This window comes from Cibotium barometz, chromosome 3 (genome assembly GCF_041138505.1).
Source record: "Cibotium barometz isolate CiBa-2024 chromosome 3, ASM4113850v1, whole genome shotgun sequence".
In the NCBI taxonomy this organism is placed as follows: domain Eukaryota; kingdom Viridiplantae; phylum Streptophyta; class Polypodiopsida; order Cyatheales; family Cibotiaceae; genus Cibotium; species Cibotium barometz.
The window spans coordinates 11,017,753-11,044,061 of NC_141048.1; the positions used below are offsets into that span (position 1 = coordinate 11,017,753).

At 43.0% G+C, this 26,309-nt stretch overlaps 1 protein-coding gene across 2 annotated transcripts in view; it reads left to right on the forward strand.

Moving 5' to 3' along the window:
- LOC147639705 (protein REDUCED WALL ACETYLATION 1-like) overlaps positions 1-26,309 on the forward strand; it is a 56,297-nt gene that overhangs the window by 17,993 nt on the left and 11,995 nt on the right. The window contains exons 2-5 of one of the 2 annotated variants that reach the window (XM_086772980.1): positions 4,406-4,491; positions 4,714-4,842; positions 5,271-5,327; positions 5,444-5,516. In XM_086772980.1, coding sequence (XP_086629106.1) covers positions 4,406-4,491; positions 4,714-4,842; positions 5,271-5,327; positions 5,444-5,516 — 345 coding nt within the window. The remainder of the gene's footprint in view (positions 1-4,405; positions 4,492-4,713; positions 4,843-5,270; positions 5,328-5,443; positions 5,517-26,309) is intronic. The other variant, XM_086772987.1, reaches the window with a different exon arrangement.

Consider the following 26,309-nt stretch of genomic DNA (forward strand, 5'->3'; position numbering starts at 1 on the left):
CTGCTGCTTAAGGTCGTGGACAAACTCGTCCCACACATAAGTTGCCATACCTAATCTGGTGTGGGCATGAGCCCATTGGGTCCGCCAAGGAATGGCCTCACCTTCCAAGTACCAACTGGCTAAGATCACTTTGTTAGTATCATTTTTTCTAACTGCGGCAAAGTAAGCTTCAAACTAATGCAACCATGAATAAAGAGTGGTGGGGTCGAGTTTACCATTATACTTACTAAAGTTCATTTTCTCAGGAAAATGATTTGAGGGTGCCGCGGGTGTCAATCTGGCGTCCAAAGCTGCAAGGTAACGCTCATGTTCCACGCGTTGCATGGCTTCGTCTTCACGTTGTCGGATCTCCAATGCACATATCTGCAACTCAAGCAAAGAACTCGGCTGCGGTCGTGACCATGCAAGAGGGTCCTTGTGTAGAGGATCTGGAATCTGGGATACGGAAGTAGAGGGAGGAGGAGATGGAAAACGCGGTGCTGGAGAACGGGTGCGCTCTTTCAGAGCCAGGATCTACGTCTTTTGCTCTTTCAACTTGGTCGTCTGGTCATATGGATGAAACTGAAAGTGAACTTGCCACTTATGTAGCCAAGTGTCCACGATCTCCTTGGTACGCTGCTTATGCTCGCCCCCGAACTGTTCCGAAGTAATATTGGGGCCTAAAGCAGAGGCCAAAGTATCCAAACCCGATAGAGTAGAGAGGGTAGTGGTCAAGAGAGCAATGGAGTTTTGCAAAGCTTGCATCTGGGTTGCGATTTGTGCCTGACGTTCCGACGAAGAAGCTTCGAGAGCTACTTTAAACTCTTGGAAATCTGATTTTGACACATAATCGTCAAAAAGATCGGCATCGGTATCTTCGGTAGCCGGCAAGCCTTCGCGTTCAACAAGGGACTCCAACTCCGATTCTTGGGTCGACATCTTGAAGAGGGCGAGCGGAGAGAGAATTCGGTCTTGCACAAAAAAATGCGAGTGAACTAGAGAGCTTGAGAGCTTGAAAACTTGAGAGATGTGTGGCAAGAAGCCCACTTAAGGGGTTTATATAGCCTGCCCCAAAAGCTACTTGAGCTTTTGCTTTTGTGTGTTTTTTTTTCTATATATATATATATATATATATATTAAAGTGCTGTTTTCTAAAAAAAAAAACATGTTGAACCATAGGGACCTTTAAACTTTTGTAAAAAAAAGTTTAATAAAAACTTTTTTTTTGGTCCCTTCGGAATTAGCGCCGTTGCCATCATGCTCATGTTGCCGACGCCGCCTATGCTTGGGGTCCACGGCTGTGTGCGCCAGCCGTTGCTTGAACTGGGCCGCCTGCCAACGTAAGCCTGGCCGCCTACATGGGCCTGGCCGGGGCGCCTGCCTGCGTAGGCCTGCGTGACGGCCTGCCTGGCCTAGGCGCTTGCCTGCGTGGGCCTGGGCGCCGGCCTGCATAGGCTTGAGCGCCGGCCCGCCTAGGCCTGGGCGCTTGCCTACGTAGGCCTAGCCCACGTGTTCTCTAGCGCCACCAACTTGCCATGAACCAACCAATAGCACCCGTCGACGAAGCCAGCAACGAATCCCTATCGCTCGCTCTCTCTCGCGTTCAACCAAAAAGCATTGTGCTTTTTTTTTTCTGTTTCTCACCCGACTTGTTCCATGCGTTTTGACAAGCAACTTCAGCCTTCTTCTTGCAAAGCAATCAACCCTTTCTAGACCACCATCTCCATCATCCTGGGTTTCTTTGAGAGAAAAACACATACTTCTTGAAAAAACAGCATCATGTATAACAAAACAGCAAGCTTCTTGAACACATACCTTTCTTCGATCTCATCTTCTCTACCTACCGACTTGCTCGTTCATGAGGCACGCTCTGATACTACTATCAAATCCCCAAGGAACTCCTCGTAGAATGCTCCTGGTTCGAGACTCGAAACCTGCAAACAAACAAACAAACAAGAAGGGGTGCAGGCCTGACTCACCTCCCAACCATGACAGCCGTGGGCAAGCCCACAGTCTTGGCTGTCCCCACTGAGCCACGAGTTGAGCTAACTAGGTTGACGTACCGACCAGCCTCTACCTCGTGACGTCCCATACCGCCACGAAGCTACCCTCGCGGGCGTCGAGACTGCTGTCGGCCTCGGTAGCATAAAGCAGGTGCATGTCTGCACTAGATCCAGGCTCCAGACCATAGAGCTCTCACAAACTCGCGAGACTCTCTATATGACTAATGACTAACCTTGGCCACCCTTTTATAGGCTCTTGGCCGGTCATCGAGCGTCCACACTTGGGCGCCCGCCCGTCCATACTTGGGTGCCCTGCGGCCCGCCCGTTAGTCTATCCCTAACTCAGCTCGCCAATCAGCTTGCCTAGCTCCAAGCTTCCCCAAACCTCGAAGCTAGTCTTGCGTGCGTGTAGCACAGGGTAGAACACACTGTGCACATGACATGAATTGGAAACGGTGATTGATTTCAAGGGAAGGCAAATTAGAAATAAGTTGATCCTTGAGTATAAAATTAAGTGGAAAGATAGGACAGAGGAGGACTTGACTTGGGAGATAGTTGCTAGTTTACAAGGTTTCCCAGTTTTCTTTCTTAGATGGATTTTGTTTCCAAGAGTGGAAATGTCTTGTACCTAGTGCTAATCGTCGAGATTAGTGGCCTAATTCGGAAAGGTTAGGGGAGCCTTGGGATCAGGAGAAAGCAGGCTAATACAGGCAACCAAGGTTATTATTTTTAATAAATCCATGTGTATTGGCTATTTATAACAGGATGGTTATTTATAGCAGTTGTGGGCACTATATAAGTGAAACATGGGTTATTATTGTCATAACCTTACTATTGGTCAGAGTTTTTTCAAGACTCCGGCTACACATGCGGCTGAGCATAGTTCGGCATGCCGAAGGCCTCCATGGGGCAGACTGGCATGGATTTGTAGGAGTTACACCTTATCCCCTGGCTCGGGGTTGGTTCGTGGTTCAAAACTCCCAACCTATAGTTGGGAGGTAAACTAGTCTGCATCCCTCTTAGGGGGTTTGTACTAATCACTTGTGTTTTCTGTTTAGGAGATCTGTGGGGTTGTAACATAAAAGTTACTCAACAAGCTAAAAGAGTACCGTTTGCCGGGTAGGTCTGCACATGCCTAGGCTGCCCTATTTAAAACTGCCCCAAACCTGACTGTTTCTGCTTGATGCTGATTTGCTTCTCATTTTTGCCTGATGCTAGCATGCCGTATTTCTAGTGGTGAGACTAGTGTCCAACACCTGTCTTTTTTGGTATTTGCGGTCATTGTGGTTGTAACCCCTCATAGTTGTGCACCTACATCTACTGTGTGTGCAAGCCCTAACGTACACCACCAGTCACAGACCGGCCACATCCCTTCTAAGAGGGCTCACACCCCTGGTTTCCTTATTCTACTCTGTACATGCCCTCATGAGGACTAATGCTTGTGACATGGCATTAATATCCTCTTTTTTTGTGATGGATGCTGTTGATATCCTTTGCATATATCTGCGATGTAGGCCGGCAAAAGGCTTTGTTGGCAAATTTTTCATTCGTTCCAAATGTGATACAAAATTGGGATCTTGCTTCTTAAATCTGAATTGGCCTTTCTGGAACTGGATGTTGCACATTTGAATTTTGAAAAGTTTCACATCAAAACTACACTACGCTTCTATGAAGAGAACAGGCTTTGCTTCCAGAACTGGGTATCATTGATTGGATTATTTGAAAGTTTTCACAGTAATTTAAAATACACCCCTTTACCCTGCTGAGGCTCAAAGATCCTCCTCAGTGGCCTCTAGGGTGAGGTTCAGATAGCCATCGCCCTCGATGGAGAGCACCAATGGGGGAAGGGCGTCACAGAGGCCAATGAACCCAAAGGGATGTTTCCAAATGGACAAGGTGTCTGCCCACTAACGTGTTAAAGCATTTATCAAGCAAGCATGCCATGAGTATGTATTGCTGATGCTTGCCGAATGCTTATGCCAGCATTTGGATTTTCATTTTTCACCATCTTTTGAAGAAATCTACATGCCCTGCTTAATTGTTTCCAGACGAAGTCCGCTACGCCAAACATGTTCTAATGAGGCCGACTTATTAAAGAGCAAGATTATTAGAATAGAGTTTGTAATGAACATTTTATTAACATTATCAATATAATGACGATTTCATACCTTGAACACAGAAGAACAAGGCAGATGGATTTTATTTTGTTTTTATACCTTCCCTAAGGCATGTAGACACTAGCTCTGATAACAATTGGAATAGCAGAGGGTTCTTCTTGAAGTCTATTTCAAGACATAGTGAAATTTTTTCTGGAGGCTCAAGATTCTTTCTCTCTTTTTGCTAAAAGCTTACATTATCACCAAACCATTGTCCTCACCAGTGCCTTTAACAACCATTCACATGTTACTTTGGGCTGTGGACAGGTTTCGTTCTTCCTTGCAATCATTCCTATAATTACTGCCTGGATATATGCGGAGTTATTAAGCTACAGGAAGCACTCAACTAAAGTGTAAGTTGCTAGGTTACAACTTTCATAGGACTTTTTCTCTTTCTTGGCTGGCTTTGAATCATGAGAATTGGCTGATCTCATCGTAATTACAAGTTAGATGCTTTGGATGAATAACCTGCTTGTCTCTCATCTTCTTTGTAGCTTGGGTAATATATGGCAATTCTATGTGAGAGTCTTACCTTATGATGAGGTGATTGCATGCTATGATTGATATGATTTCAGGCATTCTGATGTTAATCTTGTTGAGAGAAGTAATGGTGATGGCAGTGAAGCAGAGAGCACGGTGCTACTTGAATCAGGACAGCAACCTGGAAAGTTTGTTGCTCTGTCGGTTAAAGACCAGTTTTACAGGTGCAGTTGTCTATGCAAAAAAGTTGATAGTTCAGAAATGCATACGTAATTTTGTAAGATTTTATTAGTAAAAGGCTACTTTGAGCACAAGGAAATTAAAAGTGCAATATTGCAAAAGGGTATCTTTTGAAATACTGCAGATTTGGAGTTACGCAGACCTAATGTCAGACTAGAAAACTAGTGTAGACTTACCAAAAATTTGAGTAAATTTTATACTAGTCTTGGAAGAAGTGATCAAGGAGTTGAAGAATGATTTATACTAAACATGGAAGAGATAAAATCTTTAAATATATGGAGCAAACCTTTTAGTTGAAGAATATAATCTTGTTTTGTTAACTTTGGGCTTGCATATAACAATCCAATTTTCTTTGATGTTGTAAACATCTTTTAGAGTCCAAGGAATTTTGACTTTTGGGCAATGTTTCTAGGTTCTTGACAATGAATGAGCTCTTTCTCCTTCAGAATCGCACCACATTAAGGGCCATGTGAGTTGATCTTACTCCTTCAGAATTGCGCCACATTAAGGGGCATGTGATTTGATTATGAGTAATGGTGTATGCAAGCAGTTTGAAATTTCTCTTGTGGAAAACCGTTATGGCAGGTCAGAATTTATTGGTCTGCTGCTGTATTACTTCATTTGTGACAGGACAGATTTTTTCGGTGAAACCACCAAGGTACTTGATTGACCTTAGCAAGGTAGGTGATTTTATTGGTGAGCTAGTGACATGACAAGCAACCTTTTGCATCTCTTTAAGTAGTCTCTAATATGTTTGTAGTCTTTAATACCTTTGCACAACTCGCTGCACATCATAGCAAAATGCACAAACTCAAGGACCTTTTCCATACGTGTGTATAACTTTAAAGTATACATTATATGTTAAAGGCAAAAAGGTAGGAATGGAATTTCTAGGTAGGAACAAGGATTTTAGAAACTTCTTGGAGATTAACAACTGTAGGGGACACTCCATTGTCCCTCATCTCCTTCGTCGACTGCGAGGGCGGCTGTCACTATGTCACCCCCATCTCTTCACCAACTCCACGGCCTCTAATGGCCACTGCCTTATGGCAGATCATAGTGGAGCACAGTATTGTCCCCAGTCTGCTCCTCTTGTGGTCCACCCATTACCCCTGGGGGTTTGTTATGGCCCCAAAGGCTATAAGATGGCAGACATAGTATTTGAGGCTAGGCTTATACCTAGGTCCACAATGTTGAAAGAAAAGTTTGGCTGCCTCTGATGTAGCATAATGTTTTTGCTAAATTTATCTACTACAACAAATATGCAATCATGATGCCTTCTAGTTGTAGGTAATCGGGAAAGAAAATCCATGGGATAGATTACCAAGGTCTCTTAGAGTTGGAAGACATTGGTACAAACCAAGAAAAAGAGCGTTGGACTTGTGTATTTGACAAAGACCACAATGCATTTGGTAACATCTCTTCTCATGCTAGGCCAATGGAAAAAACCTCTTCAAATTATGAAGAGTGTTGGAGGTTCCTAAATGTTATGCAGCCAAGGAAGAATGAGACTTCTTGATAAGCTATGTGATCCATGACCCTTTTGAGTATTTAAAGGCATCCATCCTTCAAGCGATAATTCAAAAAAGCGAGTCTTTGTTTGTTGAGGTAGGAGTTTACCTTGAGCACCTCCATGTTCCTTGAGTAGATAAGTATGCCATCAACATAAACAATGAGAAACTTGCTCCTTGGATTGTACTGAAAATTCAATTCATAAGCCTCGTGAAAGTTGCAGGAGCATTGTGAGGCCAAACTTCCAAAGGAATGGACTAGCCATTCATAAAGACCTTGTCTAGTGTTGAATGTTGTCTTCCAAGTGGTTTGGTCATTGTTTCTAATTTGATAATAACTTGTCTTGAGATTTGGCTTGGAGAAGCCCCTTTTAGTCGATCCAAATTGTCATCTGTTCTTGTTAAGGTAGTAATGATTGTTGACTGAAATTTTGTTTTAGGGCACTGTGCTCAATGCATAATCTGTATGTACCGTCCTTTTTGAGACCAAGAATGGCAGATGCTGAACATGAAGACGAAGAAGGATTTATGAAAACCCAACTCAAGTAGTTTCTAAACTTTGTTAATCTCTTCATGCTTCCGAGGGTTGGTCTTGTACATTTCCCTGTTGGCAAATTCGATCTCGGGATTAAGTCAATAGCATGCTCAATAGCTCTAGAAGGGGGCAAACCTCTGGGAGAATAGCATGTAGAAGAGTATTTGTGCAGCATTTCCTTAAACTTCAAGATCTACTGGGGTTGTTTTTGTGAAGGATTAAGGGCAAGTGGTCTAATAAAGACTAAGGAATATTACTTAGAAGCTTCAAGAAGTTTGACACATTGATGTGAGCTGATGAGGAGAGAAGTTGCAGGGCAATGATTGGTTTGCAAAGAGTATATCTTTGTAGAGAGTATTGTTCTTTGCATGATAGATGGCTGCCCTATCATGTTGATAAGGTTTCCCAAGCAAAAGTGTTGGGATTAGGGCGAGGGTTTGCAGAAATTCACAACACACACACACACACACACAGTGAAGCAGTGGTGAGCAAGTAGGAGGCACAATACTCGATAATAATTGAGTGTGGTACAAATGATAAGCGAGAGTGACCTAAAGTACAAAAGTCACTTCACACACACATTGCTTGTGTACGGGGAAAAAAATCTCTTGGTGAGGAAAAAAGTGCCCTGGTTGGTTCTAGAGTGTTCACACACCATTGCTTGACATAGAATGTCTACAAACCCCCCCCCCTGGAGTGATAATGTGAATATGTGCATGGATATGGTTGATCAAATAGCAATAAGCTTAAAGCTTTGCGAAAAGCTTCGAGCTTTCCACGAGGAAGGGCCTTCGTGAATAAATCTGCCACATTGTCATGTGTAGAGACATACACCAAGCTAATCTCTCTTGCATGGATCCTCTCCCTGACATAATGGTAATGCACCTCAATGTGCTTCTTGCGAGCATGAAATATTGGGTTTCTCGCAAGTGCCAATGCGCTTTGAGAGTCAGTGTAGATAAGAGTGGAGGGTTTCTGCCCCCAATGCTAAGATTTGTCAAAAGGCGTCTGAGCCATACACACTCAAATGGTCATTGTAAGTGTTGCCCTGTACTCAACTTCACAACTAGAGGTGGCCATTGTTGGATGTTTCTTGTTGAGCCATGATATGCATGAACCACCAAGAAAGAAACAAAATCCGCTAGTTGACACTCTGGTGTTGTAACATCCTGCCTAGTCTTAATCGTTGAAGGCATGCAGCTATGGCTCACCCACCCGGGATAGAGCAATCCAAGAAACTTGGAACCTTGTAAGATGTGGAAAACCCGCTTGACAGCTTGCCAATGCTTGGTACCTAGGTAATGCATAAATCTACTCAATTGTGACACCCCATATTGAACGTTTGGCCGTGTGTTGCATAGGTAGATTAAGCATCCAACAATATGTTGATATAGTGTCTGATCAAAAGGCTCTCCAAAATCCTGAATGCTAAGCTTGGGACCTGTCTCAACTGGTGTAATTACAATCTTCAAGATTAAACCTTTTAAGGAGTCTCTATATGTACTTTGATTGCATCATGACTATCCCATCATAACACTCTAAGAACTAAATGTCCAAATAAAAATGCAACGGGCCTAAATTTGACATCTTGGAATTCAGCCTTAAAGGCTGAAGTCTTCTCAACATGTGAGTAGTATGTCATCATTGTATATAACGATGACTAACAAATCCTCTTTTGTCTTCGTGATATAGAGGGTGCTCTCTGTTGGATTGTTAGAAAACCCATGAGAGACCAAGTATGCATGTATCTTTTCGTACCATGCTTTGGGAGCATGTCTAGACACCTCTATGTGAAAGAGGATCATGGCACTTTGATTATGCTCATTCTTTATGTGGATGCATGTTGCTAACTGGGAATGATATGCATAAAATTTCAGCATTCAAAGCTGAATTGCAAACGTCATTTGAGATAATAGATTTGGGATTGTTGCATTATTATTTGGACATACAATTTGTGCAGACAGATGTTGGGATTTATGTACACCAATCAAAGTACATTCAGCACAAATTTGGGTTTCAAGATTGTAAGCCTATCTCTACTCCGATGGAGCCAGGGCTGAAATTGAGCATGTATGGTGTTGGAGAGCCTTTTGATATGAGTTTTTACAGCCAAGTAGTGGGCTGCCTCATACATTTATGCACCAAGCATTGAAGCAAATCTTCCGCTATCTTCAGGGTTCCATGGATCTTACGTTGGTATATCCCAAGGGAGCAGCTTGGAGTTACATACATACAGTAATTCCGACTGGGCTGGTGACTATGATACACGGCAATCCACATGTGGGATTTGTTTCTTTTTGGGGCATTCATGCATATCATGGCTAAGCAAAAAGTAGCTCACTGTTGCCACATCTACTTGTGAGGCTGAGTACATGGCAACTTTTACAGCCATAGTAGATTGTGTATGGCTGAGGAGATTGATGACTGATCTTTGTGAGTGTCAGCAGACACCCACCACCATACTCATTGACAGTCAGAGTGCTATAATCGTGGCACGAAACCCAGTATTTCATGCACGTAATAAGTACATAGAGATTCATTATCACTATGTTAGGGAGAGGATTCATGCAGGGGAGATCTCATTCTCTTACTCCTCTACACAGGACAATGTTGTAGATCTGTTCACGAAGGCGGTATCTCCAGAGAAGTTTGAAGCTTTCCGCAAAGCTTTAGGCTTACTCTCCTACAGAGAGTGATTTGCTCAAGCCTTGTACAGGTTCACATTGCCACTACAAGGGGGATTTACTAGCATATATGCTATGAGTTATGCCACATATGATATATCATATGAGTAGTGCCACATGTGAACATGGGCTAACCAAGGGCACTTTTCTCCCTTTGGGGTTTTCCCCTTGGATATTAGGTGTGAAAGGACACCACACTTTTTTGTATCCTATCTTCTTTGAGCATCAATCACTATCTCTCACTCTCTTGAGAGTGCTTGCTGTTGTGTACTTCTATGTGTGTGTCTCTATTTTCTATGCAACCCAAACCCAACAGAATTTCTAGATGGACAAAAGCTACTGACCGACAACATGAATTATGGCCAACTTGCATCCTTAGTGCCTATATAAGAAAAGCCACGCTTTTTTATCATTTATCTTATTCCTAGCTTGAGGATTTGATCATAAACTATGACTTTTGAGTCAAGACAACCTTTTTGGGTGTGCCCATGGTCACCATCTTTTGTATATACATACATACTTTTGGTATTATTAATATAGTGAAGATTTAGGTGAAAATTGCCTATTGTGAAATCCCTGTGTGGTCTAATAAGTATGTATCTTCTCATATGAAGCTCGAGGAGCTTGTTTGAGACGATAAAGTGCTTTTCCAAGCTTGCATACTTTGTTTTCATGACCATGCATCACAAAACCAATGGGCTGATTTACGTACACTTCTTCTTGCAAATCCCCATTGAGAAAAGTTGATTTAATGTCCAACTGATGCACTTTCCATCCATGATGGGCAGCCAATGCAACAACACATCTAATTGTGGCCATACGGGAAGTAGGTGCGAAAGTCTCATCATAATCAATGCCTTTTTGTTGGGCATATCCTTTGGTCACTAGCCTGGGCTTGTACCTGTCAATGGCACCATGAGACTTTTTTTAAAATTTGTAAACCCACTTTGCGCCAATGGGCTTCTTGCCAGCAAGCAACTCTACCAAATCCCATGTGCTGTATTTATGGATAGAATCCATCTCATTTTACATGGCTTGCATCCAATGCTTATCCTCATGAGCCTCTTCAAATGAATCTGGCTCATCTTCATCACAAAGTGTACTCATGCAAGCAACATCTGCATGTTCTCTTGCATTACGTGAACTAGCCCTAGTCCTGCTAGCAAGTAGAGCTGAAAGTTTGCTCTCCTATAAAGTACGGAGCAGCCAACGAGGCACAACTCTAGCCACTTCCGTTGCTGTCCGCTCTTACTTCACTGCTTCCTCCACATTTTGAGGTGTAATGAGCTCATTCATGGGCTGATTTTGAGTACCCAAATGTTGTCCATCAGGCAAAGTTGATGGCTGATTTGTTGAGCGATCAATTCCCAACGGGCGAAGTCCTTCAAACATGTTATGTGGGCCCGAAGGTGGCTGTCCAAAAAATTCAGCCAATGGTTGGTCTGAATTTTCAGCAAATACAACATCTCTGCTGTCCAAAATCCTTTGTGTAGAAGGATTAAAGAGACGGTAGCCTTTATTGCCACTGCTATATAACACACAAATATGCACTTAGCTGCATTGTCATCAAGCTTACCTCTCAACTGTTGAGTCACATGTGCATATGCTATACATCCAAAAACTCTAAAGTGATCAACTTTAGGTTTCCTTTCATGCCAGGCCTCATATGGCGTTATGGTTTTCAATGCTTTGGTAGGGCATCTATTCAACACGTGTAGCACACATTATTGCCTCCATCCAGAATTTGTGAGGCAATTCTTTGCCTTTAACCATGCATCTAGCCATTTCCATTAAAGACTTGTTCTTTCTCTGAGCAATACCATTTTGCTGAAGAGAATATGGCATTGTACATTGATGCTTTTTGTCTTTTTTTTGCCATAAATGCATTGAAAGCAATGGACATGTATTCCCTCCCTCGATTTGTTTGCAACCTATTTGATTTTCAGCTTGTGCCACAAAATCTTGAAAACATGCAAATACATCAGATTTTGTCTTTAGGGGACACACCCAAGCAAATCTGGAGTAGTCATCGATAAAGGTTACGAAGTATAGATGCTTTCCAAAAGATGGTGTTCGCATAGGACCACACACATCACTGTGCACAAGTTGCAATATCCGTACAGACCTTGTTGATCTATCTTTTGGAAATTCATTTCTGTGCATCTTACCCAATATGCACCCTTCACATACATGTTTTGGTGGCAGTTCTACATGAGGCATAACCTGTACCATTTTATGCCTTTGCAATAGCATCAAATTGCCATAATTCACATGCCCAAACTTGGCATGCCACAAGTCTACCTCATGCATGGTGGGTGTAAGAGTGGTAACTGTTAGAAGTCAGCTCCTATCTATATTTATACACGAGGGCCTCTGTTGTGGGTGTGCCCGCCCTGTATAGGTGTTTTATCATTTTTCCTCACTCCCCGTATTTTTTTCCCATTTTTTTCCATTTTTCCATGGTGTGGATGGATGCCAGATGATTGGTAGGAGCCCATGGTGGCTGGCCGACTAGTCGTGGAGGTGCTAATGCTGGCCGACCTGTTTTACACAGTCGTGGAGATATTCTATGCTGGCCGACCTGTTTTACTCAGTCGTGGAGACATCTATTGCTGGCCGACTGCTTTATGCAGTCGTAGAGAGCCTCATGTAGTGGCCGACTGCATCCATGGGGCATATAAATAGGCCCCATGTTCCTCACCATTGTATCATTCAGTTTTGTACGGGATCTTGTGTATAGAGAAGAGTTTACACGCCTATTTCTCTGTGTCTCTTGTGCTGTGTCTATTTTCTGCACTCTACTTGCTCTTGTGGACCCAAGTTTGGTTATCATTTCCGCTGCATATTTTGACAGTAACCACATGAGCATCATGCTCTCCTGTCAAACCTGTCAAGCTGATATAACCTATGGTACAATGAAGTGACCAATGCATAGCCTCCTTCACGGTCTTTCACTGTGCATCTATCGTCCTCAAAATTCATTGCATATCCTCTTTTAGCATAAGAGGAGACAGACAATAAGTTCTTCTTAATCCGTGGCACATACAATACATCTGGAAGACATAATTTTGCACCATCTATTGTTGTGAGGATCACCTCACCCATCCTGAACCGGATAAGAAGAATTGTTTGCACATGTTACGCGCTTGCCTTTAGGGGCGGCCATAAGCTTCTTAAATAAATCCCTCCGTGTGGTAATGTGTTTAGAAGCACCATTGTCAAAGTACCAGGTGTCGTGTCTTTCATTGACATTGAAAGACATATGCTCCAATGATGCATCATAACTGCAAGTAAGGAAAGTCCACTCATCCTGCACGAGATTTATTGATGCATCATCTTTCCCTACAGGTGATGAAGAAGAATCTACAGCCATGCCGCTTTCCTTTTTCTTCTCCTTTGCAAGCGTTTTTTTGCACTCATTCAAGTAATGACCTGGCTTCTTGCAGTAGTGACATTTGCCCTTTTTCTTGGACTTGCTTGCATCATTTTTAGCTATTTGTGAAGACTGTCCCAAATCAGCCTTTGGCTGAAAACTATGTTTGGCTTTTTCCTTGCCCTTGTCTTGGGTAGCAATAGTCCCATCACCATGCATGTTGGAAGATTTGTTCTTCCGATTCTGTCCTCCTGTAGTAACAAACCAACTAACTCTTCAAACAAGATTGGTTCCGGGTTTCCCCGCATAGATAGAGCGAGCGATGTGTGGAAGCTTAAGTAGGTTTCTAGCAAAGATGATAGTGTCCTGGAAACCAATTGCTTTTCGAAAATGACATTATCAATATTGAGCAGTTGCTCCCGAAGATCCTAGATCTTTGTAAGATGATCAGCCATACTATCACCTTCATTCATGTGCAAGTTCTCAAACTCTGTCTTGAGAAATGCAACCCTAGCCTCATTCTTTGCATGATACATGGTTTCAAGCACATCCCAAGCTTGCCGTGAGGTCCTGCAAGGACGAATATGTGGTGTGATTGATCGCTTTCTGACAAAGCAATCAAAGCCATCGCTTGAGCATCGCGAGTATCCCATCTCTTCCGCTCCTGTGAGGGAAGAGTGGGTATTGCAGCTTGTTGAGCACCATGGCAAGGCGTGTTAGGTGCTCTGTCAACTGGGCGTACATCTTCACGTGACACATAACCCCATAATCCTTTGGCCACAAGAAGATTTTGGACCATGAAACTCCAGAGGGATTAATTACTGCCATCCAATTTGTCCTCTTGGGACAAAACCCCAAATAAATTGGTCGTATTTCCAGCCATAAGGTGAAATCTCTTGCAAGAGAGATGCAAACACGTGCAACCAAATATGCCATAAAAAGCACCCGTAGGCAACATCCCAAACGCACCGGAGTGCAATTCCAGGCAGCCACAAAGTCTTGTGCAAATGTTTTGCCTGAATACAAGGCTGCAGATAAACAATGCGGAAAATCCCCAAATTTTTGAGCACCAATGGGCACATAATTTTCAAAAGCCCCAAAAAATTTGGGTACCTCTCTCTACTCTCTCTCTACCTGCGTTTTTGCATCAAATGGTGCGTTTTTGCATCAGAAGGTTTCCAAGAGTGTTTAGGGCTGAAAGAAGACTACCCAGAGCTTCCGCGCGTTACATTGGTATCAGAGCATCAGGCTCAACAAAGCTAAACACTGATTCAGTCCCAGATGATGGTGTACAGGTCCAAGGTACAGGAAAGTACACGGATTCGAAGCCCAAGGCGAGGAGCACAGAAGCGGGAAGAACTCCCAAGAGGTTTGTTGGTGGTGTTCCACAGTGCTAGATGGGGATGGCACTTCCGTGAGCCAGATAGGTTCTCAGGTAACGGTCCCAAGGGAGGTTGATCCTCCAAGGGTGATGTGAGAGTGCCAGACTCAGTTCCAGGAACGAAGACCAAGACGGTGTTCAAAGCCAGGGCAGGAATGGATTGTGGACTAGAGGAAGACCAGATGCATAGATCTTCATCAGAGACAGAGTGGATTGGAGAACAGACCGGATTTTCAGAGAAAAACGGTTTGCCAGGGATGGATGATGACAGAGGGACTTCGGAACAGGATTAGTTTTAATTGTGCGATTAAGCACTAATTTTAGAAAAGCCCCAAATTTCTTTGTTTCTTGTAATTGCAATTGTGCAAATTTTCCAAAATCTGGAAAATCCCCAAGTTTTTGTTGAATCTTGCACCAAGATGTTGCCGTGTAGTGCTGCTTGCACTTGATTTTTGCAATGAAGCAAGAATTGCCCAAAAGCCCCTTGATTTGAACCAAAAGTCAGTTACCTGATTTTGCAGGGTTGCTGTGATGAGTTGGGCAAGCATTGTCATCGGTGTGGAGACTGGATAGTTCACGGTGCTGACTCTCTGTTGATGGAGCTGTTGCCGTGTTGTCGAGGGCACTGTTGACGGGCTGTGCAGGCGCCGACAGTGCTGTGGCAGAAGCTGCAAGTGATGGCAGTAGCTGAGATGGGTGCTGCAAGAGTTGTAGGGGGTGATGACGATGGCGGGAGCAGCAGGCGATGGGTGCGAGCACAACAGGCTACTGCAATGGCAGGCACGGGCACAACAGGAGATGGACAGCCCGATGAATAATTCCCGCGAGACGGCAACGGACGGAATGAGCACGGTGACAGAGTGAAGACCGAGTTTTTTGCCCAAAAGTGGCATGTGCCACATAAACCACAAGTGTGACACCTAATATCCAAGGGGAAAAACCCAAAGGGAGAAAAGTGCCCTTGGTTAGCCCATGTTCACATGTTGCACTACTCATATCATATGCGGCATAACTCATAGCATATATGCCGATAAATTCATAGCAATAAATGCTAGAATTTCACCTAAAATTTTGATAATTATTGCCGACTGCTATCCAGCCTCCTAAGCTTGGTAATGCCCTAAAATAACCTGATATAAGACTGCCAAATCAAAGGTCAACCATGTCCATGTGGCATGCAAATGACACTTTCTCTTGGTCTTATAGACCCACTTTGCACCAATAGCTTTCTTGCCAAAAGCTAAGTCAACTAAATCCCAAGTGCCATTCTTCAAAATGGATTCATATTCTTGCTGCATGGCGTGTATCCAATTGTGTTCCTCTTGTGCTTGATCAAAAGAGACTAGCTCTTCTTCATCACACAAGTTGCTCATAAGAGCATGATCCACATAATGGTCAGATGCATGGCGAGAACTAGCACGTGTTCTACTTGCCAAAGGAACGAACTGCTACAGTGTTGTCTTGCAAAGTTTGCAACAGCCAATGGGGCATCGATTTAGCTTGCTGAATTGCTGTCTTTCCTTCTTCCATTGCATCATCAATGTTTGCCTAACCAATGGGCTTGACATTTGGCATTTTTGGTTGCTGATTTTCAGCATCTATGGGCTGATTTTCAGCAACTATGGGCTGATTTCCAGCCATAGCCATAGGTTGAGTGTCAAAATGCCCTCCAAGTGAGAAGCTTCCTAGGGGTCACCTTTTTCAATAGGAGACGATTCTTGGGAAGCGTCCTAGGGACTACCTCCTCAATCGGACGCTTCCTAGGGTTCACCTTTTGAGGTGGACAAGTTTGACCTCTTCTAGGTGAAGCTTCTCGGGAAGCTTCCTAGGGGGCACCTCAAAAGGTGAAGAAGCTTCTTCATGCTAGCCCCATGGTTGGAGAAGGTTCTGTTAGCACATTCATCCCCAGATTTTGCTCATCATTGGAGTCCCCTTTTTGGTCTCTTTTCATGGCCCTTGGTTGTGGGCTGGCCACCCTATTTTTGTATATTTTTCTGGTATTTTTTCCAGGTCGGGTACCTCATGCCCAATCGGCCAGTTGCCCCATGTCCAGTCGGCCAGCCCTTCTTACCTATAAATAGGTGGGCTTGCCTCCCTCTTTTCCCATAGTCTGGTCTTCCTTTGGCTTTCCTCACTCATGAGGGTGTTCATGTCTCTTGCTTGGGACTGAATGATGTATCACTTCAGTATATATTCAGCATAGTTGCTTCATATCTCTCTCTCTCTTGCACTCTCTCTCAGCACACTCTAGTGCTTGTTTGCTTCCTCTTTGTGCACTCATTCATGGTATCATCGCTCTTGGTTCAACGTTGATCTACTGCCCCAGTCAGCGTTAACTTTTTTGCCCCAGATCTACCTTAGTTCTCAGCACCTTCACATCTACGTTTTCTTCTCAGATCTGCTGCTGGTCGGTTGGATTCTTCCGACACCTCTCCACTGCAGATTCAGGTCCTCCTTCACCTGTTTGATCTCTGAGAACCCCCTTCTCACCTATCGGTTGCTCCTTTTGAGGGCTGCAACATCTGTTTTTGTGCGTTTTCTTCCCTACAGGTGGTTCTTGCAATTGTTGGTGTTCTGAGTTGAGGATTGGTGGCTTCTGGTACCTGTGGTGGACACTCCTGAGATTGTGCATTTTTCTTGTGATGGCTGCCCCGACTACACTTCATATGTTCTCTGAGTCTGCAAAGTTAGATGGCTCCAACTACACTCTGTGGAAGGTGAAGGTGAAGGTGAAATTAACTTTCTGTGGCGTGGATCTCTGGGATTGGCTTGTTACACCTACCAATGCCACCCTTGCTTCCGGTGGTGTGACGCATATACACAAATCCTTTGTACCATTCAAGTATCTCATGACCCCTTTGAGTGCCTCCCAATGCTTCTTGCAAGGATAACGACAAGGATAAAGACAAAGATAAAAACAGATCTTCTAAAAACAAGGACAGTGAGTGTTATTATCGTGGCAAGAAGGGTCATAAATCGCCCTAATGTCACAAGAAGAAGCGGGATGTAGAAGCAAAGAACTCTCTCTCTATAGTGGTGTCTCCGACCAAGAAGGATGATGGTATTCTTCTATTAGCAGGTACTCGTCGTATCCTTGCTCTTGTTACTTCTCAGTCGTGGTCGTGGATTGTGGATAGCGGTGCTACTTCTCACACGACACCCCATCGAGATTGGTTCGAGGACTTCACTACTAGGACAGGCAAGATCACTTTGGGTGATTCTTTTTCCGTGCCAGTGCATGGACATGGCACCATCCCCATCTTCCGCTCCTCCGAAGACAAGAGGTACTTCTCTGACGTTCTGTACATTCTAGATTTGGCATTTAACCTTTTGTCAGTGAGAGCTCTTATAGCTCAGGGTGCGGAGGTGATCTTCTCTCGTTATGAGATTACCATTCGTGATAAGGAGACTGGTAGCATCTTGGCTCAAGGTGTCCAAGATAGTGGTTTGTACAAGTTGACCGCTTTTCTTTCTTCTGGTTCTTCTTCAGCTCTTTGGTATGCTCGGTTTGGCCATTTGAGTTATCAACTTCTATAGCGAGCTTTGAAGGATGGGTTGGTTGAGGATTTACCGACCATCAAGGCTCCATCTTTTGTTTGTTCCTCTTGTTTACAAGGGAAGCAACACCGAGCCGCCTTTCCGAAGGAGGCGACACACAGATCTTCAACATCACTTGCTCTTGTTCATGCAAACTTATGTGGTCCTATGAGTAAAACGTCTTTGAGTAAGGCATTGTACATGCTCGTGATGGTGGATGACTTCTCCAGATATACTTGGGTCTTCTTTTTGAAGTCCAAGGATGAGGCTTTTCAGCACTTTTGTGATTGGAGGGTTGAGGTGGAAAAAGAGACCGGTTCTTCGGTCAAGGCTCTCAGGACCGACAGAGGGGGTGAGTTTACATCCCATGAGTTTTAGCAATATTGTAAGGCTCATGGCATTCGGAGACAGCTTACTACAGCATATACTCCATTCTAGAATGGAGTTGCAGAGAGGAAGAATAGGACCATTATGGAGATGTCCCGTACTATGCTTGAGCATTCTTCGTTACCTCGGCATTTCTGGGCTGAGGCGGCTTCTACTGCTGTCTACATCCATAACAGGTCTCCTACTGTTGCTATTCTAGATAAAACTCCATATGAGGCTTTCCATGGTGAGAAGCCCTCTGTTGTTCATTTTTGGGTATTTGGTTGTTCGGCGTAAGTACATGGTGCTTAAGGAGCATGGCTCCAAGTTGGACTTGAAGTCTCACACTGGTCGCGGACTATCAAGTTAGGGGAGGCAAACTTGGTATAGGGTCTAGGTGTACTAGGAGTATTCACTTGAGGGGAGGTGTTGAAATATACAAGTGAATAGGGTGTGTGTGGAAACAAGCTCTTGGTTAGAGGCTGTAAAAGAGGAGATGTAATTGTGAAAGAACCTGTGAAAAGGTGAGAAGAATCTACTGGGAGAGAATAAAGGGTAGCATGAGAGAATTTAGGAGTGTGGAGTTATTCTAGGAGATATTCAGGAAAAAGAGAAGAGGTGGAGAGAATCAAGCAAGAGGTGGAGATATTCTGGGAGTGAATCATGGAGAAATCAATGGGATTTGATGCTTGATGTAAACTCTATAAATTGAGGCATAGCCCTAATGAGAATTTGCTGGTTTTTGTGTATCCATGCCTACATTAATCTATTTGCTAATTATTCACTAATTACGTCTTAATCATTTGCTAATCACGTTGTTAATGATGTTGATTCTAGTATTTGATCCACCATAGCTCATCATTATGCTCAAATTTCAACAACTACTACTACTTGCAGCCTAGACACACGAGGTCGCCTTGGCCCAAGTGCTTGCGGCCGCACAGTGACTAGTTCCACGCAGTCTTGTCAGGCGGGCGACTAAGCTCCAAATGTTGTAGGCAAGGAAACAGAACCAGATCCTTGATACCAAAATGTTGGAAAAGAGGGCAATAGAAACCTGTAAGCAACAACTTCACTCACACAAGGAGTACACGCAGAGGCAACAATGTAGCAACAAGATGTGCAGTAATAGTATGCACGTACTCACATCATAATCATAAAGTGAAAGTACAACAAGCCCTAAACCATAAATCCCTAAACCATAAGTAGGTGTCCCTTCACACCAAATGACCGGGGGAAAAACCCGTAAGGAATAAAAAGTGCAAGTACTACACAACATTAAATGCTTTCACGAGTGGCCTATTTGAAGAAGCTATTGGATATGTCGCATCTGGATCAGTGTTGCACGCGCGGAAGCCTTGATGTATTTAACCCACAGCCCTAAGCTTGATTAAGAACAAGATGGTGATTTAAACATGATTAAGACAAAGGAGAGAGAAGAAGAGAGAGAGAGTTGGTGTCAGGTTTTCTGTATTTAATATGGTATAAAAAGGTTGCTCAATGCTTGTACATGGTTGGGCCCTTGGTCAGCCCCAAAGGGGTGACCTCTGGCCCCTTCTACATGATGGATAATGACTTCTACTTTGAATATGCTGAATGACTTGATTCTAGTGAATGAATGATGACTTCATGCTTTTATATATGCTGGAGGTTGCAGGTCGGTCCAGTCCAAGGGCTGTTGACCTGCTGTTGGACAAATAATGGCATTAAATGCCCCTTAAATAGGCTGCGTTTACTTAACTGCTACCCACACTTTGCTGGCCACTTGCTAGGATCTGGCCACATGCTGCTTGGTCTCCTGCTGGCTGCCGACAGGGTTCCCATGCCCTCCAATGCTGTAGATGCTGATAATGATGATGATGCTGCTGCTGATTCTGGCGGCGATGTTGATGATAATGATACTGATCTGATGCTGATGTTGATGCTGATGATAATGATTCTACGGCTAATGATGCTGTAAATGCTGTCCTAATCAGGGATTGATGATGTTCATGCTGGAGATTAGCCATAGCACGGGCGTGCACGTGACAATGAGGGTGACTCTATGGATGAGTACTTGTTGACGAAGGTTAATGACCTTCATCGAGAGCAGCTTGCCAGCATTGATGAGATCATTCAAGATAACTCTTATCACTTCTATTCTAAATGCATTACATCAATCATATCAGGATTTTGCCATGACACTCACGTTGATGATGAAGGGCAATCCCAATGCATTTTTTACTCCTACAAGAGGAGCAATTGAACAAATCTGGCATGAGGACTGGGAATCAAGCTTTTGCTGCCTATGGTAAAGGCAAAGGCAGAGCATCTACTGCCACTAGCAATAAGCCAAAAAGGTGGATTCACCGCCTCTTCTTGAAAAAATGCAGATAAAGGTGACAAAGAGAATCCCAAGAAGAAGAGTAAATGTAATCATAGTCGCAAACCAAGTCATTACATCAATGAATGCAAGAAGAGGCTTGCAAAAGAGAGAGAGAAGAAAGACTCTGGTATGTCTGTGACCGATGCATCAGCATCTAGTGCTAAAAAGAAGGAATCCGCTAACCATGCTCAAGAAGATTTCAATTTAGCTATGATCCTTCTCTTCATGATGCATGCATGTCAATGGTAGATACACAAGTGTGGTATTTTTACAATGGTGCTAGCACGCACATTACGTCACAGCGCCACTAATTTACTTCATTGGGAGATGTACCCAAGGAAAGTATTGTTACATGTTCTACTCCTCCCCTCAAGTTATCTCAGCACACCTGGACCGTGTATCAAGTTTCTTTCTCTTACTTGATAGTCCGCGACCAGTGCCTCAAGTCCCTAAACTCCATAGTCCTTGACACTCTCTCTCTCTATGTGTCCAAGGCTCCTATAAGTGCCCGCGACCTTGACTAAAGTGCTCACACATACATCTACCACGTGGCCTACATTATCGGTGGCTCAGAGGTGGTTTTACTTTATTGGGGCAGGTTACATTGGGTTGTGGGGTCTCTCTCTCTCTCTCTCTCTCTCTCTCTCTCAAAGATTTTCACATGGCTCCTCACTCTTTGGAGCCTCACATCTTCTCTTGTCTTCAGTCTTCTTGTTGTGGCAGCTTCTCTCCACACGTCCGTCTCTTCTTTCAGTCTTCTTGGGGCAGCTTCTCTTCCTGTGGCAGCTTCTCTTCTCGTGTCCATGTCTTCCTTTAGATCTTCTTGGTGTGGATTCTCTTCTTGGAAAGAGATTCTACTTCTTTCATGGTTGGGGCCATGAGCTTGTCCGTCAGGTCTTTTTGCTCCATGTGAGCAACATATTTTAATGTTTTGCTGACAGTTCCTTTGGGCTTTTTATGTTTATTTTGTATCATTATGCAATGCAAACCCAAATTTATGCAGGAGGTCTTACCTCTTGCCTTATTCTGGACAAGGGCAGTGTCTGTTCCCATTTTTACACTGATGCAATGTGCCCAATACATAATGCGTATAGCATTCATTCTCATGCACATTCCAAATGTAACTCTGGCTATGAATAATCTTGATTTTGAGTGAGATTTACAGGCATTAACCAAGGGTTAAATGCAAAATGATGATTTTCACAAATTTATCAGCACAATTTTACCAGAAATTACATTAAATCAAAGGTAACCAATTTGTACGAGATGGTTGGAGTATCAAACCAACTCCGATTTGCAATCTGAAGCTATAGGAATCTGTATTAGATACCTAATGGTTAATTTGAACCCTCAATTGTACCAAAATACAGTGATTAGCACTGATTAATCACTGATTAGCAATTAATGCTCTGTTTTGTGTGCAGAAAACAAAGTATGCGGGGAGTCCAGATCTGGTGCCTTTCACTTCAAATGAGCTCAAATGTTTTCAAAGGCATCAATAGCAATGAGTCTAGTAGAGGATTAAGCCAAGAAACACAAGATTTGACCAAATATTGAAAGCTTAATCTCTGTTTTACCAAAGTCACCTGCAGATTTGATGAAGAGCTTGGATCTCACTGTAGACTTGATGAAACTCAATTCTGTCTTCACCAGCTTGTAGAGCATGCTTGAATACACCTTGGGCTAGGAGGAATTAGAGAGATTTGATTTGAGCAAGAAGAAATCTTCAATTTCCTTTAGAAAAACGGCGCCTGCAAATCGAGCTCCCGCCGGCGTTCTCCGCTGAATTGGCCCACATGCTTTGAGGTGTGTGTAGCTCTATGAGTCTACTATAAGTACCTAAAAGGGCTTAGCCTAATGTTATGTGTGCAAGGAGAATGGAGTCCTCCACTGGCTGGGGGTGAAGGGGGAAGTGAAAAACTAACTAAAAATTTGATTATTTGCTAATTATCTACTAATCCTTATTAATTAACTAATGGGCTCATAAACCTAATTGATTCTAGGCATGGCTCTGATACCATGTTGAAATTTGAGCATAATGATGAGCTATGGTGGATCAAACACTAGAATCAACATCATTAACAAAGTGATTAGCAAATGATTAAGACGTAATTAGTGAATAATTAGCAAATAGATTAATGTAGGCATGGATACACAAAAACCAGCAAATTCTCATTAGGGCTATGCCTCAATTTATAGAGTTTACATCAAGCATCAAATCCCATTGATTTCTCCATGATTCACTCCCAGAATATCTCCACCTCTTGCCTGATTCTCTCCACCTCTTCTCTTTTCCCTGAATATCTCCCAGAATAACTCCACACTCCTAAATTCTCTCATGCTACTCTTTATTCTCTCCCAGTAGATTCTTCTCACCTTTTCACAGGTTCTTTCACAATTACATCTCCTCTTTTACAGCCTCTAACCAAGAGCTTGTTCCCACACACACCCTATTCACTTGTATATTTCAACAGTTGTTGTTCCGGCCAGTTCGCGGGGACCTCTGAGTCGAAAGCGTCTAGCATGCAAACTCCGGCATTAACCATTGACAGTTGGTCAAGCACACAGTCCCCTCCTTGCATACAACCTTCCAAAACTATGAGGCCACCAACAAGCCTTTGTGGTGATTGCCATAAATCTACCACTTGCTGGACCGGTCCGCCGCCGCTGCCCATCCCACCACCAAAAGCGGGTGGCACTAGGTACAAGCATGGAAGTCAACAGAGAGGAGCATGCATCTGATGTGACACTGGGGATTGGGGAACGACAGACTGTTTCTTGAAGTTGGTGGATTTGACACCAACACTTATTTGTTGGATACTTATTTGTTTGGATATACTCTTGGAGTATGGATAGAGAGACGATTTGGATATTTGTATTACGAAGATTCGATAGTCTTGTCCATTTATTGGGGCCATGGTTATGATATCTCGACTTATGGGATTGGTTTGCCTTGCCTATTTATTTGGGATGTGATTTCGATATTGGTATTATGGGGACTTATTTTGTCTCGCCCATTTATTTGGGACGTGATTTCGATATTGATATTATGGGGACTTATTTTGTCTCACCCATTTGTTTGGGACATGGATTCTTCAATTATATTTGATTTATGAGAATGTCTCATCTTGCACACTTGGGATATAATTCTATCTTGGATATATGGCTCAAAGTATAAAGATGGGGATAACTTTTAAGAAGCTGGGAAGATGTCACGAGCTTGGACATTTCCAATGTGAAAAGGGGTCTGGTGGATTTCGGGACGACCAAATATGCATTGATGTACAAGCTTTGGGAATGGCAGTTATCCAATACAAAAGATCAAGCGCCCAAAGCTTGGTCTAGGCGCGCAAGATGGTTTCTTGGACACAGAATTGGGCATGGGAGCTCATTTGTCAAGTGAAAAGCATGTATGGCGAGCTCCCGAGGATTTGGGAGAGATCTAGAATTTTGACTACATTGTGCTTACATACATTTCTAATAAGGTGGAATTCAAAGGAACAGACTCCTAAAATTCAGTAGGGTTACTATTTTTGGATAACTCCCAATGGAAGTTCCATTCGCTTCATTACGTTCTAAAGCTAAGCAAATGGTGGGACTTGCCACAGCGTCTTTGACAAAAGGTCTACGAGTTATATTTTTAGAGATGAAGTTTATGGGGGGGGGGACTATCTTAGTGGATCAAAGTGAGACAAGTGGCCTCACACTTGTCACCTCAGCTCTCCACTTGTCATTATAGATTTTTCTTGCCATTCTAGCTCATGAGAGCCCCAAATCTATAAATTGGAAGCCTCTCTCTCTTCATTTCAGCAGGCTCTCTATTGCCGTAAACTAGCCTCTACCATGTTGGCTGCTCGCATTCTTGTCTACAATACTCTATGTATGGAGAGTCTCTACACTACGTACTTTCCTCTATAAAAGGATGCTCTACCTCTCTAGATTTTCTATGGTGGTATTCTTGCTATATTAGGTGTTCTTGCCCATTGTACTTGTTGTACCGGCCATTGTACTTGCTCTACTAGCCTTTGTACGTGCTATACCACCATTGTATTTGTTGCTTGTACCAGCTAATGTACCTACTGTTCCAAATTTTGTACTTGCTGTACCAGTTCTATTGGTGCTGCCCTCACCTGTTTCTGGTTGCCCTTGGTGCTGCTTCCGACTTGTTGATAGTGCCAAGGATGGTGCCTAAAGTTGTATGGATTGTTCTACACAGGTTTTATAGCTGCATGCATTTCATTGGTGTTTTGGATTTATGGTATATGTGGAAGTATTATTTGCTTTAGTTGAGTTTTTCTATCACATATGACATCTTGAAGACCCGTGGTGATGGGGAAGATTAGTACCCTGATTTGGCAAGAGGTGGTTTACACACATTGGGGCTTCTTTTGATTATAGCCCATGTGTATGGTCAAATGATGGTTGCATATGGATAATCCGGCATCTCCTGTGGGGAATGTAGACCACCCACATACTTGATAGTAAGGGCTTTATCATCTTGTGAAGCTTCCATCTTAAGCATGGTTTGATGAAACAATTGCCTCAAAATTGCCACTTTTTGTCTCTAGAAACAGCCATTGTTGAAGCATCTTCTCTTTATAACCTAGAGGAATAAATTCTTTTGCATTTAAGTTGAGCTTCTTTACCCATTGATCAATATTTTCAAAACTCATTGAGCCATCAAATGCAACTAGATTCAAGGCATTGTTTACCTTGAAGCATTTTGAAAGATTAGAAGATAAGTCATGATTGTTAGTCATATCGGAAGTAGAAGTGCCACCATTTTGTCCTTCAATCCTCAAAGAACTAAATTGTATTGTGAGAAATTAAAGTTTTTGAAGAATGTTTGCCTATCCATCTTCAAAGGCTTGCATTTTGAGCTCCTGATTGCTAATTCTCTCCTTATGAGTGGCTTGAGCTGCCATTGCAAGCATCACTCACTCATTTAATTTACCTTGCTTTGGTATTTATGCAAGCCTCGCTCATTTAATTTACTTCACTTGAAAAACACAAGGGAGACTTAAATGGAAAGCAAGTAGTTGTGAATTCAATATTCAAATGAAGAAGTACATAGAGGTCTGTCTGATGGAGTCTGTTAATGAAAAAGTCGTGGGTGTACCACAAAAAAGTACTACTTTGCTTCTACTTGCCTTTACATGCATAACCATGACCTTTTATCACCCCTTATTGAGAGATTCTTAGTTGCTAGCATATCCCTAAATCAAAGGCCATAGTATTTTCAAAACCACAAATTTGCCGTTACATGCATAACTATGACCTTCTATCACTCCTTATTGAGAAATTCTTGGTTGCTAGCATATCCCTAAATCAAGGCCAGAGTATTTTCAAAACCACAAACAATTGATGAAGAATCTCGTGAAACTCTTGTAGTTGCTGATATTTAGGGACTGCACAGTTTGGTAGAGACTGCACAGTTGGCAGCAAACCATAGTTTTGGCCTAAAGCCTGTATCTACCACATGGTCAAAACCCTTTATAAGGCCTGCAGTCTTTAAGTCAAGGACCAATTTTGTTTGAGAAAGTATCATCAGATTCTTTCATGTTGAGGTAGAATTCTCTCTCAAATTGCAGGATGTCTGACAGCTTCTATGTTTAAGGGACTGCCCAGAAGAGTGAGTAAATGTCATTTTCTATGCTTGTCCTTTGGCATGTGATTAGTCCATCAGGTGGCCCTTGATT